General features: G+C 40.2%; 1 protein-coding gene across 1 annotated transcript; it reads right to left on the bottom strand.

The window, feature by feature from the left end:
• Positions 1 to 14004: 14004 nt before the first annotated feature.
• Positions 14005 to 18943, bottom strand: LOC112721054 (monocopper oxidase-like protein SKU5). The gene is made up of 9 exons (XM_025772134.3): positions 18488 to 18943; positions 18100 to 18209; positions 17700 to 17970; positions 17472 to 17610; positions 16343 to 16709; positions 15547 to 15912; positions 15376 to 15454; positions 14488 to 14687; positions 14005 to 14401 (listed from the first exon to the last, which is right to left on the bottom strand). The coding sequence occupies exons 1-9, from the start codon at positions 18641 to 18643 to the stop codon at positions 14302 to 14304; spliced, it is 1788 nt and encodes a 595-aa protein (XP_025627919.1). The 5' UTR covers positions 18644 to 18943; the 3' UTR covers positions 14005 to 14301.
• Between the last annotated feature and the right edge of the window lie 214 nt (positions 18944 to 19157).

The raw sequence follows: 19157 nt of genomic DNA, 5'->3' as shown, positions 1-19157 counted from the left end.
GATTTGATGGCCCAAACTGGCGTTCAAATGCCCACCATTGACCCTTTTCTGGAGTAAAACGCCTAAACTGGCACCAGAACTGGAGTTAAACGTCCAAACTGGCACCCAAGCTGGCGTTTAACACCAAGAATGGCATATGCACGTGAAAGCTTCAATGCTCAGCCCAAGCACACACCAAGTGGGTCCCAGAAAGTGGATTTCTGCACTATCTGCACTTAGTTACTCATTTTCTGTAATCCCTAGTAACTAGTTTAGTATAAATAGCACTTTTTACTATTGTACTCAGGGAGCTTATGCCATATTTTCATGTTTTGGAGGCTGGCCATTCGGTCATGCCTAGACCTTTTCTCTTATGTATTTTCAACAGTGGAGTTTCTACACCTCATTGATTAAGGTGTGGAGCTCTGCTGTTCTTCATGAATTAATACAAGTACTATTGTTTCTCTTTCAATTCACACCTAATTCTTCTCCAAGATATACTCTCATACTTAATTCAGTTAAGTCAGAATGAAGGGGTGACCCATGACAATCACCCACTATCATCGTTACTCGCTTAGCCAAGATCCGCATGCCTGACAACCACAAGCGGTCTACATGATGTTCAACGTAGTCATTGGACGACAGCCGGAGTATATTCTCTTGGATCTCTAATACATGGACCAAGTCTGTAAGATTAGGATCTTCGTGGTATAGGCTAGAACCAATTGGCAGCCATTCTTGAGATCCGAAAAGTCTAAACCTTGTCTGTGGTATTCCGAGTAGGATCTGGGAAGGGATGACTGTGACGAGCTTCAAACTTGCAAATGTTGGGCGCAGTGGCAGTGTGCAAAAGGATAAAGGTCCTATTCCGACGCTAGTGAGAACCGACAGATGATTAGCCTTGCGGTAGCTGTACCTGGTATTTTTCATCCGAGACGAGAAATCCAACAGTTGATTAGCCGTGCAGAGATCGTACCTGGTATTTTTATCTGAGAGGATCATACAGTTTGCCATGGAAGGGAGCACGCATGGTTGGAAGAAGACAATAGGAAAGCGGAGGTTCAGAAGCAACAAAGCATCTCCAAACGCTTATCTGAAATTTCCACCAATGAATCACATAAGTATCTATATTTTATTTTATGTTTTATTTATCCTTTAATTATCAATACTCATAACCATTTGAATCCGCCTGACTAAGATTTACAAGATGACCATAGCTTGCTTCAAGCAAACAATCTCCGTGGGATCGACCCTTACTCACATAAGGTATTACTTGGACGACCCAGTGCACTTGCTAGTTAGTTGTGCGGAGTTGTAAAAAGTGTGATCACAATTTTGTGCACCAGACCTACCCCTCCCCAGAGGTACATGACCTTTTACCTTTATTAGCCACCCCATTGTACATATACTGACTTTAGCATTAGAGTGTCCTTGCAGGTGCCCCACTTGCCGACCCACCGACTATCCAAGCAACCTTTCTTCTCGAGGAGCTCGCATTCAGGTCTAGATCCCCCCTTACACAACCAGTTGCTCCAGACCCGACATCATTTGAACTGCCATTCGCCTGAGCAACCGAACATTGGCTCCGTCTGTGGGGACCTGGTGCGAGTATGGAGCTTTTCCCCCATGTAGAGGAGGTACGAGAGATAGGGGTAAGAAATAGCAAGATCCCATCATAATGGGAGCAACCCCTTTCCACCCGTCCATCCTCAAGGTTCGACTACCGAAGAACTTTGACAAGCTAACGAACATGAGGTACGGTGGGATGAAAGACCCCCAGGAACATTTGACGGCCTTCGAGGTCAGAATGAATTTGAAGGGTGTGGGCGATGCCATCAGATGTTGTGCCTTCCCTATAACCTTGGTGGGTCTGGCAATTCGTTGGTTCAGCGCACTTCCGCAAGAGTCCATTACGGCCTTCGTGGACATCGCGCAGAGGTTTTTAGCACAATTCACCACCCGGATAACCAAGGCCAAGCAACTAATTAACTAACTCGAGGTGACCCAACGCGCTGGCGTGCCGACGAGAAAGCTTCTCGACCGGTTCAACGATGAATGTCTAGAGATTGATGGCCTAACGGACTTGGTAGCAAATCTGTGCTTGACAAACGGCTTGTTAAATGAGGATTTTAGGAAGAACCTCACTACCAAGCCTGTTTGGACTATGCAAGAAATTCAAAATATGGTGCGGGAGTATATTAACGACGAAGAAGTCAGCCAAGTGGTGGCTGCCAATAAGCGGCAGCCACCCAACCCGCTAGCATGTTAGACTGGACACGCAGAAAAGCCAAAAGAGGCGCTGAAGGAGGGAAAGTCCGAGAAACCATTCAAACTGTTTCCTCAGGTTGGTAAGTTCACTAACTACACCCCTCTAACGGCACCTATTGTGGAAGTCTATCAACAAATTACGGACAAAGGCATACTGTTCAAACCTCGGCAGCTCAAGAATAGAACGGGTGGAAACAAAAGCTTATACTGTTACTACCACAAGGGTTTTGGCCACAAAACCCAACTGTTTTGATCTGACGAACGCTTTGGAGCAGGAAACTCGAGAAGGAAAGCTGACAGAGTTCTCGCAATTCATACAAGAACCGAGGAAAAGAGAACGAGAATGATTCGAGGAGGATCGGAGCCGAGCTGTAAAGCCAAGACAAAAGCTCCCTAAGAGTGCAGACAACACTCCAACAATAGTCATTAATGTTGTAGTCAAAAGAGATGTACCACGCAAGTCAAAATTAGCAGCAAAAAAGGATGCAAAGGTCCTAGCCATGTCATCGGAAAGCCTCAATGCTCAGTCTGGGGAGCTCTCCGAGATATCTTTTAGCCCAGAAGATCGTTGGTGTCACGGCCTTTTCGAGGACCCGCCAATGGTGATTACAGCAAGAATCGCAATGGGCCTGGTCAAGAAAATCCTAGTGGACACGGGAGCTGACTCGAACATTATGTTTCGAAATGTGTTTGATACCTTGGAGCTCAGGGAGAGTGACCTCAAAAGTCATCAACACAGGGTCGTAGGTTTGGGAGATAATTACACAAGACCTGATGGATTGGTCATCCTCCCAATCTGTGTCAGATACGGGGAAAGCAGGAAGTCGGTGATGGCGTAGTTCGTGGTCCTGAGGGACTCCACAGCGTACAACGTGATCTTAGGAAGGAGAACTATCAATGAGTTGTCAGCTGTCATTTGTACAAACCTCCTCACGATGAAGTTTGTGACAGATAGCGGAGCTGTAGGATCTATCTAGGGAGATCTCGGAACGGCAGTCGCTTGTGATAATGGCAATCTATCCTTAAAGAAGAAGTCAAAGGAAGGTGCCGGTGTGTTCAGGGCAGACTGGATGCGAGGGTTGATGACAAGCCGAGGCCAGGGCCTCAGAGAGACCTGGAGAAGTTCCGGGTAGGAGATACAGACGACGAGTTTACCTTTGTACACCGAAACCTCCCCCACGAGCAAAGGGCCTTCTCATCGAGGCCATTAGAGCAAACAAATATCTATTTTCTTGGACTCTGGCTGACATGCCAGGAGTAGACCTCGACTTTATGTCACACCATCTAGCTGTGAAATCGGATGCTAGACCAGTTGCACAACGTAGAAGGAAGATGTCGCCAGAAAGAGCTAACGAGGTAGCTAGGCAGACGACTAGCTTATTGGAAGCCAGTTTCATAAGGGAGTTAGATTACTCGACATGGCTCTCGAACGTGGTCCTTGTTAGGAAAGCCAATGGGAAGTAGAGGATGTGTGTCAACTATTCGGACCTCAATAAAGCGTATCCAAAAGATTCATTCCCTCTTCCCAACATTGATGCCCTAGTAGACACTGCTGCGGGATACCGATTTCTGAGCTCCATGGACGCGCATTCGGGATACAACCAGATCCCGATGCACCATCCTAACGAGGAAAAAACGGCGTTCATAACGCCAACGGGGACCTATTGCTACAAGGTCATGGACTCATGGCATTTGGTTTGAAGAGTGGTGGCTACTTATCAAAGGTTAATGAGCAAAGTCTTCAAGGATCATGTAGGCAAGTCGATGGAAGTGTACGTCGATGATATACTGGTAAAGATGACCGAGCCAAACAACTTAGTTACCGATTTGAAAGTTGTATTTGGGTCACTTCGAAAGCATAATATGAGGTTGAACCCTCTGAAGTGCGCATTTGCCATGGAAGCAGGGAAGTTCTTGGGGTTTATGATCATGCAAAGAGGAGTTGAGGCCAACCCAGATAAGTGCGAAGCTGTTCTCCGGATGTCAAGCCCAGGATGCGTCAAGGATGTCCAAAGACTGGCAAGGAGGCTCACGGCTTTATCCCGTTTTCTCAGTGCCTCGGCAGCAAAGGCCCTACCCTTCTTCAACATAATGAAAAAAGGGATAGTTTTTGAATGGACTCTTGTTTATGAAGAAGCCTTCAACCACTTCAAGAGGATCTTATCAGAACCGCTGGTGCTTGGTAAGCTGAAAGAAGGGGAGACTCTGTACCTCTATCTGGCGGCAACGGAGGAGCCCATGGCGGCCGCTTTGGTTTGAAAGGAAGATAAACTCCAAGAACCGGTGTACTTCATAAGCAAAGTGCTCCAAGGAGTGGAGCTGAAGTACACCAAGTTGGCAAAATTAGCTTATGCTTTTCTAGTCTCCTCCCAGAGATTAAGACAATATTTTTAAGGCCACCCAATCACGTTGAGAACCGACTAGGCCATCTGACAAATCTTGCAGAAACCCGACCTAGCGGGACGTATGATGACATGATCAATAGAATTGTCCCAGTATGATATCTGGTATGAACCTCGATATGCGATCAAGGCACAAGCAATGGTGGATTTTTTGGTGGAAGTGACCGGTGATGTCCTCGAGAATCCGAGCACACGATGGAAGCTCCACATTGACGGGATGTCCAACCAAGCGTTCGGAGAGACTGGGATCATTTTAAAAATCTCGGAAGGAATGATCTACGAGCAATCCATCAAATTTGAGTTCTCGGTCTCAAACAACTAAGTGGAGTATGAGGCCCTAATAGGCAGCTTCACCTTAGCCAAAGAGGTCGGAGCAACAAAACTCAAGGTCAACAGCCACTCCCAAGTCGTGACTTCTCAAGTGAATGGAACCTACCAAGCCAGAGACCCTTTATTACAAAAGTATTTTGAGAAAACAAAATGGCTATGTGAGGGTTTTGAAGAGGTAGCGGTCCAGCATGTTCCCAGGGAGAGAAATGCCAGGGCTGACCTCTTGTCAAAATTGGCAAGCACCAAACCTAGAGTGGGAAACCAATCTCTCATCCAGGGTTTGGTGAAGGAAGCATCGATGAACCTCTGCTTGGCCCAAGTCCCAGACCCTCCCTCGTGGATCAACCCGATCCAACGCTTCCCTTAAGAAGGGCCACTCCCTGAAGATGAAAAGGAGGCCAAAGTCATAAGAAGAGAGGCTGCTAAGTACGCAGTAATACAATCGCAGCTATACAAATGAGGACTTACTCAGCCCCTGTTGAAGTGCTTACATCCCGACCAAACGGACTACGTTCTAAGCGAGGTCCATGAAAGGTGTTGCAGCCACCATATTGGAAGGAAGGCATTAGCCAAGAAACTCGTCAAAGAAGGATATTATTGGCCCTCTATGATGGCGAATGCCCGGGAGTTTGTAAAAAAGTGCAAGAAATGTCAAGAGAATGCGAGTTTGCACAAGGCCCCAGTAGAAGAGCTAAGTTCTATGCTGGCTTCCTGACCTTTTTCTGAATGGGAGTCGACCTCTTAAGGCTGTTTCCGATAGCCCCAGGGCAGGTCAAGTACCTCATCATGGCCATTGATTATTTCACGAAGTGGGTGGAGGCAGATCCGTTAGCAAGCATATCCTCCGCAAATTGTCAAAAGTTCCTCTGGAGGCAACTAATCACCAGGTTTGGAATCCCAGAGGTCGTGGTCTCAGGCAATGAGACATATTTCTCCGATAAAAAGTTTGTAGAATTCTTAGCTGGATTGGGGATCAAGCAAAAGTTTTCCTTGGTAGAACATCCCCAGAGTAACGGGCAAGTCGAGGCAGCGAACAAAGTTATCCTCAGTGGGTTAAAAAAGCACCTTGATCAGCAAAAAGGCTCTTTGGCAGACGAGTTGGCCTCCGTTCTATGGTCCTCCAGGACAACACCACAATCTTCCATCAGGGAGACGCTCTTCCGGCTTACCTACGATGTTGATGTGGTTATCCCTGTGGAGATCGGGGAACCAAGCCCAAGGCTACTCCTAGGTGGGGGTAGTGAAGCAATCGAAAAAGACTTAATTGACAAGACAAGGGAGATGGCACACTTGTCGGAAGCTGCACTAAAGCAAAGGATAGCCTTGCATTATAATCGCAAAGTGCATAATAGAAGCTTTGAAGAAGGTGACATAGTGTTGCGGTGTAACGACATCAGCCTGCCGACTCCTGGAGAAGGCAAGCTAGTAGCCAATTGAGAAGGGCCGTACAGAGTAAGAGAATTTCTCGAAAAAGGTGCCTATAAGTTGGAACGGTTGGACGGGAGGGAGGTTTCGAGGACATGGAATATGGCAAACTTGAAGAGGTTTTACTCTTGAAGGCTGACCTCCCGACCTGATGGTTATTCTTCACCCTTATTTTTACCTCAATTACTGTCATCCTTTACTTTATCATATTTTTGTTCGATACTCAATTTTCTTTTAAATGCTTGTTACGAAAAACTTCTGTACCTTCGTTTGGTTATTAAAGAAGAGGCACTCTTTCCCCTTGCCTTCTACACAAGGCAACAGCAAAGGGGTTTTAACGAGGCTTATTATTGACAAACAACTATGTTGTGGCAATCTAATGTTATGTTTAATGTCATGTTTGTGGTTTATTGTTTTCAAGTTATAAAAACAGTTACCCGAGATTGATCACCCTGGGTGCGACAATGTTGCAATCAGTGGATATCTAACATGCAGCAGTTAACGGCCTGATGGCCAAATGAGAAAGTAAGAACAATTAAAGCAACCAAAACGCTAACTAAGAATGAAAACGTTAAAACGGAAGCTTAAAGGGAGCATCTCATCAGCTTATCAACAAAATAAAAATATTCAAAATACCACAAGTTACGAGTTCAAATTACAAGGGTACCACATCGGCCCAGAAGTTCAAAAGGTACAAAGCAATTTACAAAGCAACTCATTTTCTTGGGACGTCAACAATCTTCCCGTCCTGGATCATTTTGAATGCCCCAACGGCTAAAACATCGAAGTCGGGAGCAAGGAGGGAGACTTGAGCCTTGGTCGCCTCCTCGGTAGTAGTGATCGCTGCTTGAGCATCCTTAAAAATTTTCTAATTTTTCTTCTTCATGGCCAAAGCTTCCTGCTTAGTAAGCTCAGCCGACTTCATGGCCTTAGCAAGTTTTTCCTTCAACTCTCTTACTTTCCCCTCTGCCGCAGTGGCCTGACCACGAGCAGCGTTGAGCTCACGGGAAAGTGAGAGGTTTTGTTCCATCAAACCTACTGGAAATTAAAGTTCCTTGGCCCACAAGTCAAGCTAAGCAAGATCTATGGAAGAACATCAAGAAAATACAAGTTTAACAAGGCTTCCTTGAAACTGAATTGAAGATGGAGGGAGAGCAGCCATCTCACCTGATTTTGATCCAAGAAAAGTCACATAGTTTTGAAGAGGAACACTTTAATCGATTTAGAATTTTGATTTGAGTTTTGGTTTGGAAGAAATCAAGATTTAAACTTCTATGTGTTCAAAGATTTCTCTCTTTTCTTTCTCTCTTATTTTTGTCTATTAAAGGTGGAAGTGAGTAGCTTGGAGTGTCTTGGGGATGGGGAAAAATGTGCTTGATGATGATTGGATAGTTAGGGAGGTGGTTGAAAAATATCTCCGGTGCATAATTACTAAAATTAGATATATTAGAGCACACACTTAACAACACATCTAGAGATATATCTGAGCTACTAGTATAGATGACACTAGTAATATGATTAACATGAGAATAGAAGATATATGATGAGACATTAGCAATGTTAAAGCCATCGGAGAGTGCTAGTTTTAACCTGCACCCGCAGACTGTGAACCCGGTTAAACCGATCTCCTGTTTTTAACTAAAATAGATCAAATAATATTATAATATTATTCAAGAAACTCTAATATTAATATAATATTATTATATTATTATTTTTCTTCTCTTGTTTATCGAGTCCGACTCGTCAAACTGAGACTAACTACGGAAACCTGAATCTAAAACTCCTAACTGATACGGCTCAAAAACTAGGTTCTTCACGACTATGTCGTCAAGCTTAACTCAGAAGAGGTTCTTTCTTAATGATGACATAATGATGATGTAAATTGAGGTACTTGATGATACAGCAGATGTGCTTCCTTCACTGATCTTCCAAAAGACTCCATTTCCACAAAAAAATCTCGTATATTCAAAAACTCCGAAAGCTAGATTGTTACACAATAGGCAGAGCTCATTCTAGAAATTCTTTGGAGCTACAATACTACCGTAAAAACCACCACACATGAGACACCTTTATGACTTGTTTATGGTGCAGATGCAATGATCCCAGTAGAAGTCACACGAAACTCAATACGAGCCGAGCACACTACCCCAGCTGACAACGATAATGCAAGAAGGCTTGAGCTGGATACCATGGACGAGGAAAGGGAATGAGCAGCAATAAGACATCAAGAAATGAAAACAATAATCCAAAGGAAATATAACAAAAGAGTCCACTTACGATCATTCAATGAAGGAGACCTCGTTCTCAGATGCACAGAGGAGGCAAGAAAACCACCTACTTATGGTAAGCTCGTCGCAACATGGGAAGGGCCCTACCGAGTAATGCAAGTTCTTGGCAAAGGAGCATACAAACTCCAAACACTCCGAGGTGCAAACATCCCTGGTACTTGGAATGTTTCTTCACTCAAACATTATTTTATTTAAACCTGGTATAGATAAGGGGGGATATTATTTTTCCTATTCACAAGCTTTTTTCCCACTTGGGTTTTTCTTAGAGAGGTTTTAATGAGGCCCCACACTATATCAATCACATGTATTTTACAAGTTTCAACATAAATATTCTTACACCATCTCAATACATCATATTCTGTTTCAAAGTTATCAAATCAAACGGAAGTCCTTATATAGACATACCATATTCATTAAAAAGAAACAAAAGTACCGTGAGCTTGGCAAACAAGCTAATATTACGCTATACATAGCAAAACATCAAAATACCTAATACGCCTACAAGCGACTATACTATATCAACAAAACATTCCAATAGAATAATTCGACAAGAAAAAGTATCCACTACTCTTATTGACCTACAATCACACTCTCATCCTGGTTTTTGACCAGCACATCATCATCCAACGGCTCGCCATTGGCAACGATTTTGGTAACATTAAACTTCAAAACATCCAAATTAGGAGCAATCACCCCAATCTAGGTCATAGCTCAATCGAAATCTTGTGTAAAAGCACTTAAAACCTCATTCTCCAACTCGGCAATCCTCGCCTTCAACTTGTCACTATCAACCACATTCAATTTCAACTCACCTTTAACCTTTTGGTGTTTCTTCTCTGCATTTTTTAAATTCTCCTTCAACCCTTTCACTTCAGTCTTCAATCTGCTCATTTGTTCCCCCTTTTCCTTAAGAGAATCCTTTAACTTCTTTATAGCAACAACATTATCGCCCTCCAAAATAGCATCTAGTTCAGATGTCCATCCAATTGACATCAACCAACCACCAATAACCTAAGTATCAACATATCAAATACAAATTAACATATAACAGTAACTCCTACTATCATAGCTCAGAAATAAACAAACACTCACCTGCAAGTATCGAACCACACCAATCTTTCTAGCCTCATGCACTATCTTTACGTCAGCATTAGTCTGTGCCAACTTATTAGCAGCAACCATAAAAGGATAACTTTTTGTCCGCAAAGAATTCTTCAGACCCTCTTTATACCCATGAAGAACTTGATGATTCTCATAAGCAATATTGATCTCCTCAACCGTAAACATTCTGCTACTCTCTTTAAGATTGGTCAGATCAACGACCTTAGACGACGACCCTACCCTCCTTCTCTTCATTCCTGCTTCTTGGTAAGCCACAGATTGAGCTCCATCCATTTCATTCCCTTTCACCACATTGGTGGAAGATCCTTCTTTTTCATTCTTTTTTACTTTATTAACAAAGGCTTTCATATTAGCAGTAGTCAAGATAGGGGCTTTCTCACCTGAAAAATAATAACACAAACACAAAATTCAATACAACATCAACCACTCCACAACCACAACATAAAACACACAAAACTAAATTACCTAAGTACTCTTCAATCACTTCCCTATCTCCTTCAAGCTCCAACAAACTAGAGATAGACAACAATTCGGATGATGACAGAACCGAAACCAAAAAATCCAACACACAATCCTCACTCTTCGTTCTATTTTCACAATCCAGAATCTACTTCGGTTCCGGAGACCAAAACCCAGGGAATTTTTCATTCATTAATGAATCCAGGAAGAAGGGATAAAATTCCTCACCAATTTGCACCTTCACAAACATCACCTTAAAATTCTTAAACGATGAATTATACAAACTAAAGATACTACGACCCGGATAACTACTCAGATTTATCCAAGACTCCTTTTATACACCCTTCGCCTGAAAGAGAGAGAAAAATAGCCCTAGAGATGGATAACATTCCAAATATTTCATTAAACACTCAAAAGTTCGCACAAAATTCCAGGAATTAGGATGCAACTGTGTCAGAGCACAGTTCAATTGTGACAAAACCCCACATTCAAATTCTAAAAATGGAAGCCTTATACCCAACTCTGTTAACATGCAGGTGTACAAGTAAAAGTAGGACTAATCATACCTCTTCTCACATATCCTATCACTTTCCCGTAAGAATTTAACCTCTAACTGCTGCCCACTTTTCACCCAGTTAACATCGTTTAATTGCAACACTAAACCGACAGTACTAAAAATTGAAACTCTACTCCTTACATCAACATCAACCCAACCATAAAGGTCTCCCTTGTCAATGATAGCTACCTTCTTCTTCCCCATGACTCGACAAAACCCAAACAAGACAAGCAACCAAACGGATAACTACAAAACAAACAAGTAAACACTAACCTTTTTTACTCATGATCTTCTCCTCACACGAAAACGTTACAGCTTCACAAGGAAAAAACAATTTACAAGATACTTGTCTTATTGGGAAGTTACTAAACCCAAAAACATACTCTCTCTTTCTTTCCACTAACCCAAACGTTTTATACCCCAACCAGATAAAGTACAATCCCAATTTTTACCCATATCATCGGCCCAACTCTTCCTACAAAAAAAAATACGTTGAACTTGGGAGCTACGAGCATGCTCTATCTGACATATACCAACCGAGGATATAACATCTCAAAAGCTCAGCATGTTTATATTCTACAGGCCAAGCTTGGGGGTTGTGAACCATGCCAATAACCTTGGTATAAAAACCATCAATAGAGCATATCTCGAACAGACTCAACACGTGCACAAAGTTCTAGAAGTCGACATTAAGGGGAGTTACAAACCCAATAATCACAACACAAGCTAATATTTGAAAATTAAAATAAACTGACCACAAGTAAACACTAACCTTTTTTACTCATGATCTTCTCCTCACACGAAAACGTTACAGCTTCACAAGGAAAAAACAGTTTACAAGATACTTGTCTTAATGGGAAGTTACTAAACCCAAAAACACGCTCTCTCTTTCTTTCCACTAACCCAAACGTTTTATACCCCAACTAGATAAAGTACAATCCCAATTTTTACCCATATCATCGGCCCAACTCTTCCTACAAAAAAAAATACGTTGAACTTGGGAGCTACGAGCATGCTCTATCTGACATATACCAACCGAGGATATAACATCTCAAAAGCTCAGCATGTTTATATTCTATAGGCCAAGCTTAGGGGCTGTGAACCATGCCAATAACCTCGGTATGAAAACCATCAACAGAGCATATCTCGAACAGAGCCAACACGTGCACAAAGTTCTAGAAGTCGACATTAAGGGGAGTTACAAACCCAATAATCACAACACAAGCTAACATTTGAAAATTAAAATACACTGACCACCACTGTCCTAAAAAATAGACACCACAGAGTCCAGAACGATTACAAAACAACAAGCTTCGTTACCTATAAAGGGAGAAGAGACCAGATGAACAAGACAAATTGAAAAACCAAGAGACTAAGCACTCAGAGTAAAAAAGCTACCACTGATCAACATATTAATCATGCTGAATTTTTTTTTTTTTTTTCTGGTCAAGTACCCCTTACACACACATCCCTTCCCTTTCTCAATGGGTTCCATATATCAACTTCCTAGACCTAGCTAGGATTTCAAAACGGTGCACCTCCTAGCAAGGCAAACATAGTTGCCAGTAAACCAAGCCTTGCGATGCCGTGCTGAATTTTCAAATCATTTGACATTGACCCTTTTTTATGCTTATGGTCTTCACATCGACCCATTTTATTTTTGTCATGCATTGATCCATTTATTAGTTGAGCATTGAGCGATGCCGATTAGTACTTTCTTATCGTACCATTCCGCTTATGGTATGACCACTTTTTATTTACTCTTTTTTGTTATAATGGGCCTGATTTAAGAAGACTAAAAGAAAAGGAAACAAAAATTAAATCCATTGAAGTCCCAAATTCCGTCCAAAAAAAAGTCCCAAATAAATCCATATGGGGACGACTCATATCCCCAGACCCGCAGCTGGGACTCGGAACAAATGGAGGATTTATAGGTCTCTCTCCTCAAGCTGCATTCGAATTCGAATCCAAAAAGTGGGAAAAAGGACCCTCTTCTAGAGTGTGTGTGTGTGTGTGTAAGGGAAGAAAAAGGTGCCTAGACCAAAATAAAAACTAACAAAACATATTCAGAGTGCTCGGCTTTATAAGTTGTTCTGTTTGTCCCAAACCAAGACAAAAAAAAATATTAGGAGTGTATCACATGAGAACAAAAAATTATAATAAAGTGAGAAAACAAAACCTAGAGAGATGCATATAAATAGTCAAAATTGGAAAATAAAACTATATGACATTTTTAAGTGATTATATACTTTTTTAATAACTTTTAATCCTAACCATTTCTGTAAAGTAGTTGCCATCTGAATTAAGATGAACCCAGCTCAATCTACCCAACAATTTTGGCCTGGAATGAAAATTTGTAACAACTGTTCCCAACTTTGGAGTAGGAAACACGTAGGACCACATCAATGATCAAATCTAACTCATTATTAAAATGTTGAGAAACAAATGAAGGAGATTGATTGAACTTTAATTTAACTAAACCAGCAATGAGAAACAAAACTCACTCACATCATAACAAATATTGCTAAATTTATTGAGGCAAACGTGCAATAGGAAAACATTCAGTTAGGTTTACTTAATCTTCAGCTATGGTCTACACATCTTGAGCCTCGCATGGGCCTTGAAGAATCTTGACCTATAAAAACTACTACTTAACAATGAAATTGTATCAGACCAAAAAGAAAACTATTGAAATTGATAATACGAGACACAAAAAAAGCAGTCAGAACTTGTGTTATTTTTTGGTGACTCAGAACTTATGTTATTTAACATTCATTAATTGTCGCGACAATTAATAAATTAATAAATGTTAAATAAGGCAAATTCTAACTTATTTTTGGCTAGTTTTCTTTCGTTACCAAACATTTTCATTGCCCATACCTTTCCTTTTTTTGATAGTATAATTCTATAAAGTTACTAAATTGTCTTCAGCAAATTATCCCTTTCTTCAACTAGAAAATTGTAAAGCTCGTCATTTAAAACAATTATTATCGGTGGGTGAACATGATAAGGAGTAATAATATTGTAGAAAGAAACTCGATATCATACTACCATAAAATTTTCAAATGCCAATTATTGTTGGACTAAAAATTAGACCATAAAAGACATATTAACATAATGGGAAAAGTATAGAAATACAAGATTGAAGAAAAGAAGAGTAAGGAAAAGAGTAATATCTGTGGAAAGTGGAAACCACTTGTGCCATGTTGCATTGAATTGAGTTTTGGATTACGTGTCATTAATTACTAACATAAATTATAGGCATTAAAAGAATTGCCAGTCCCAATCAATTACACCTGGAACAACAGACATCAAAAGATGCTAATACAAATAGAAAAGAATACAAGTCAAAAATTACTTCAAGATTAATAATAATACAAACAAGACTTACAAAAAAAAGAAACAAAAAACTACGAACTCAAGCCAGAAACCTCAGCACTAACAAGCCAATAAAGCCAGAATTGTGATTCCACTAGAAAATGGGGATCAAGGCGCATACAAACACCAGCCAAGTGAACAACAGCTTCACTGTATTCTTACCGATTGATGCACCGGCACTAATATCTTGAGGCCTGAAAAAGAAAAAATATGGCATAATTTAACCATTTGCACTGGAAAAGAAAAATGTCTGTTGAAAGAGAAGGATTGGGGAACATACTTCTGCAGTTTCCCAAGGGCGCCGCAGAAAAGGGCATTGTCTGGCATGGGAAGCTCAGTCTTGTTGTTAGCCTCTGGATTGACAACTCTGATGTATGTTTCTTGACCGAGATACCAGTTGTCGAGGTTTTCTGTTCTGAGATTCCAAACTCCGACATTGTCGAGCGAGACTAAAATTGCTGTCCATGCTCCGGGATAAACCTACACCAGAAGACAAGGGAAGACTTTGGGTACATGAAAGACATTGTAGAAGTTCAACGGTACATTTGAAATACAAACTTTGTAACTGTTACCGAAGAAGCAGCATAAAATATTTAAAAATTAGCAGACAAAAATTATCCAGTTATTTTCCCCTTTGCTACCTGCTATCATAATTCCGTGTTCACCTTAATCCAGCCTATTAAGTAGCCCTTTCCATGATGCCCACAACCAAGGCTCTGATGCCAATGTTAAGTATCTAAGGAAAGTGAAAAACCATACCTTAAAAGCTAGCTGTTTACAGAGAACCACTCTCCTTAAATATAACATCAAGCATCCTATACTACCCGATGTAGGACTTTGGTAACCCCATAATACCCATGTCCCCTAGTAGTATGCTTGCCAATTGAGGTTTTCGAGGGTAAAAGATGAAAAAGAAGAGCTTGAAGGATAAAACGGGTTGAGTTGTCACAACAAGTTCCAACTCCAAAAATGCCTTGTTACAAAGACTTGAGCAGAAACACAGATGCGAACAGGAAAAACTAACGTACAAGTAGAGAAATGTTATAGGATCAAAACAGAAGTTCTAATGATGATCTGACTGCTTTTTTATTATTCTTTTGATGACAGATTCATAAACAAGAACATATAAATGTTTTCGAGAACAGCATAGCATTAAATATCAGTATACCTGTGCTGTGGTGCGAGCTATTCCATCCCATTTGTTATATGTGCCCCTGCTATTATTAGTCCACTCACCATAATCCATCCTGCAGACAAAGAAACGAGTTTTAAGTGATATTGTAACATGTAAGCTCCGAAAATGGAATGGCACACAAATGAGAAGGGAATATATCCCTACCCGACAACAAAAAAGGCATAACCATCCAAGTGATAGGAATGCATCTTGGTGTCGTTGTTTTGCAGTATAATCTCCATAAATCCCCTGTAAGTTCCATTAATCACCGATGTCTTGGCCTGAGGTGGTCCAGTTATAGGATTGGTGGGGAAATCAAGCTTGTATACTCCTTTTAATTTGTACTTGTCAGCAAGCCTGATTGGAGTGGAAGGATTGACAAAAGAGATGCCACTGAGTGTTGCTCGATTCTTCCCGTTGATTTTCTCTCTTGGCTTGTTTCTTAGTACATAAATTTCGGTCACATTGATGGAACCATATCGGAAAGACCCTTGTGGGTTGGGACGAGCACCACTTGCTGATACATTCCATCTGCATAATTAACCACATAATCACAAGAGTCAGTAGTCAAGTTTTTCCTTCTCAACACTCAAATTTAAAAATCTAATCTACATAAATTCTAGTGGTGCCATGACTTAATTAAATGTTGTAGTTTAATATTTGCAACACATTTAATATCTCCATCAACCGGGACACTGATGTTCTACAATAAATTTAATTATAGCTGAATGACACTTTTTTGGGTTTAGCTTTAAAAATTATTTATTATATCCAAAAGTTTCTTCCTAAAATTTACTCAACAACCCAACACAATATAGGAAAATCTTGAGGTAACAAATATCTCTGTCACTTAATTTGAAAGTGTTCCTGAAACTTAAGAATGACGAATGAAAAGAAGATAATCAACCATGTTCATGGAATAATGGAACAATGATGTTATAGAACTGCAGCATAAAGAGACCTGATGGATCTTGCTTGGTTCATTGAGAAAGTCTTGTCAAATTCATCATCTGGAGGTGGTGGAAGAGGACCATGCGCCTTACCCTTGGAATTTGTATAGCGTAAGATACCAACTCCGGTTACTCTTTGCCAGCGTGATTCGTTCACAAACCTGGCGCTTGCAACGATATAGTAATCTGAACTTGCGTTCTGATCCATGGTTACCAGAAAAGAATACGACTGTCCAACATGAATATCTAAGCTAGTGTAATTCTGTTGCACTGTATACGATCCCTCACTCTCTGCTAGAAGTAAATTATGGCTCTGGATCCTGAAATTCAGACTTGTTGACACTCCAACATTATGTACACGAAGTCGGTAAGTTTTCCCTGTTAAACATTATCAGAAAAACTTTCAGAATACATAGCGGGGATATGATTGTCAAGGTCTAAACACCAAGCCTCAGCTATACAAACCCACAATATTGATTCATGAGCAATGACGATATTCAAATTCAAGTATCGTAACAACATTATGGGAACAACAAAATTCTTTTCTGCATATATTCTAACATTTTTACATGCATTATTCAACAGATATAAGTAAAGTGTATGAGTACATGAAACCCTGTTGGCTTCTATACTATTATTTGTTTTAAAATTATTATTCTCAACATTCATATGTTGTCAGGTCCCATGTACCCAAACCAAATTCTTTGTGGGTAAAAGAACCAACATATATTCTAGACATTGCTTCTTTGTTTTCATGACTAAAGTCTAAAGAAGTCCAAGATTCTCATGTTGGAAGTATACATGACCATACCATGTGCACATCTCCACCATTCATTAAGCTACCTTAAGATGATGAAAAGTAGACATATATAAAGGGTAATAGAGACAATAGTAGAGATGTGCACAATGGCAAAGAAAAGGTTAAAGAAGCAATGGAAGAGATATGCACATGACAAGGTCATGTGCAACTTAAGACGATTCTTTTCCCCAACATTACATGAACTATACAAGGAGACATTCAAGTCTCTAACTTTGACCCAAATGGTATGAAATGATATCAGACCTAACAAAACCACCAATTAGTTAAAATAGATAATAAACAAAAGAACTCAGAGTTCATATTAAATTTCTTCCACTTACCAGGATGGACATCAAACTGCTCAAAATCAATGCCGTCGGGAACAAGTGTATCATTATATCTATAAGGACCCTTTCCATTTATGAGAACACCATCAGGCATCCCAAGATCTTTTCCAGCATCAAGGTCCTTCCTCAAATCCTGCATTCCAAGTATTAATTATCGCTTAGCATGACCAAGATATTTACTTAATCACTTTCTTCCATTTAATTCAACCAACAAAAACTAACCGTGTGATTGCGAGTGTACCAATCGCCAATCATAATGACAATGTCCCCATGTGGGGTGTCAAAAGGAATTGGAATAATGGGTCGGTTGTTTATAATGAATCCACCAAATCCACCAGCTGCTCTCTGCATATTAAGTGAAGGGAAGTAGAAGAAGCTTCCAATCTGATCCTTAACCTGAAACTGGTAAGTCCAGTTCCACTTTGGAGGAATTGGACAGTTTGTGCCAAGAACACCATCTTGCCAAGAACTTCTTCTTTGTTGAACCCCAGACCTGTCTCAACAACCCATAAACAAATATCCATAAATTCATCTCAAAGCTTCTTTAATTAAGAAAACAAATAAAAAAGATCTTAACTTCAAAAAAAAAAAGGCAGACAAAAGAAAAAAGAGCACCCTTTACCAGTGAAGGAGGAGGTTCTCATCAAGCTTGTTCCGGACATTGACAACAACGTTGTTGTTTGTGGTCACATTGATGGTTGGACCTGGAAACTTGCCGTTTATAGCAATGACCTGAAAATAAAAAAAAATACAATGCAGATATATATTATATGAAGAAAGTTTTGTTACTAAAACTGAAAACTAAGTAGCACCTTTCTAATCACTCTACAAAACACTACAATATAACTAAGTGAAAACTCAAAACTACTCATCGTGGCATTTCCACAAAAACCACATAGGCATTTCAAATTTTCAAGCTTCACATTGCTATTTGTGTGTGACCCATAGTAGATCTGTAAGTAAAAAGCTTGAAACTTTAGGGAATTGAAAATAGAAAAGAAGAAAGCAACCTGTTGAGGAACTCCAAGAGGAGAAGCAGTGAGGTAAGTGACCTCAAAGTTGTAGAAAGCAAATGGATCCTCAGCGTTAGTGAAGTTGAGAAGCAGAGAAACGTTGGTTAGGAAGAAGAAGAAGAAGAAGAGCACAAGAGCTCTAAACAAAGCCATTGGCGTGAGATTCAGAGCACAGTTTTAAGTTTTGTTGAGTAGACCCTTTATTTTCTTTTATCTGAAATTACATTATCAAATATCAATTTCTATCAGAAAAATAGAACTCCGTGGCAGATAGATGCAGAAAAAGAGAGAGAGAGAGAGAGAGAGAGAGAGAGAGAGAGAGAGAGAGAGGGTTTGAATGGGGTGTGAAAGGAGTTTGTAGTGTAGAGTGGAAATGGATGATGGGTGGAATCAAAGGCTTTCAAGGGGTGACAGCAAGTAGCCAGTTCATACCTTGCATATTCTGTCTTCTCTATTTGACCCTTGTTCCTCATAAATATAGCTTTATCACCCTTTTTTAATGCCAACTTTTTACTCTTTTTGTATACCCTTCAGTTTTAATTGCTTATTTTAGTCAGAATTTAATTTTAAATGGACGTGATATTAGTATATTGTACAAATGTGTAATACTAATATATGAACTTGAGGTATTTTTATGTGAAGAGAAGAAAAAAGTTTTTCATTTGTC

Source organism: Arachis hypogaea, chromosome 11 (assembly GCF_003086295.3).
Source record: "Arachis hypogaea cultivar Tifrunner chromosome 11, arahy.Tifrunner.gnm2.J5K5, whole genome shotgun sequence".
Taxonomy (NCBI): Eukaryota; Viridiplantae; Streptophyta; class Magnoliopsida; order Fabales; family Fabaceae; genus Arachis; species Arachis hypogaea.
This window is presented reverse-complemented; position numbering and strand designations above follow the sequence as displayed.

Coding starts and splice junctions, on each gene's coding strand:
- LOC112721054 (XM_025772134.3), bottom strand. CDS start 18,643: ATGGCTTTGTTTAGAGCTCTTGTGCTCTTCTTCTTCTTCTTCTTCCTA. Junction 16,710..17,471: donor GCAGTTTGATGTCCATCCTG/GTAAGTGGAAGA, acceptor AATGTTTAACAG/GGAAAACTTACCGACTTCGT. Junction 14,402..14,487: donor GCCCTTGGGAAACTGCAGAA/GTATGTTCCCCA, acceptor TTTCTTTTTCAG/GCCTCAAGATATTAGTGCCG.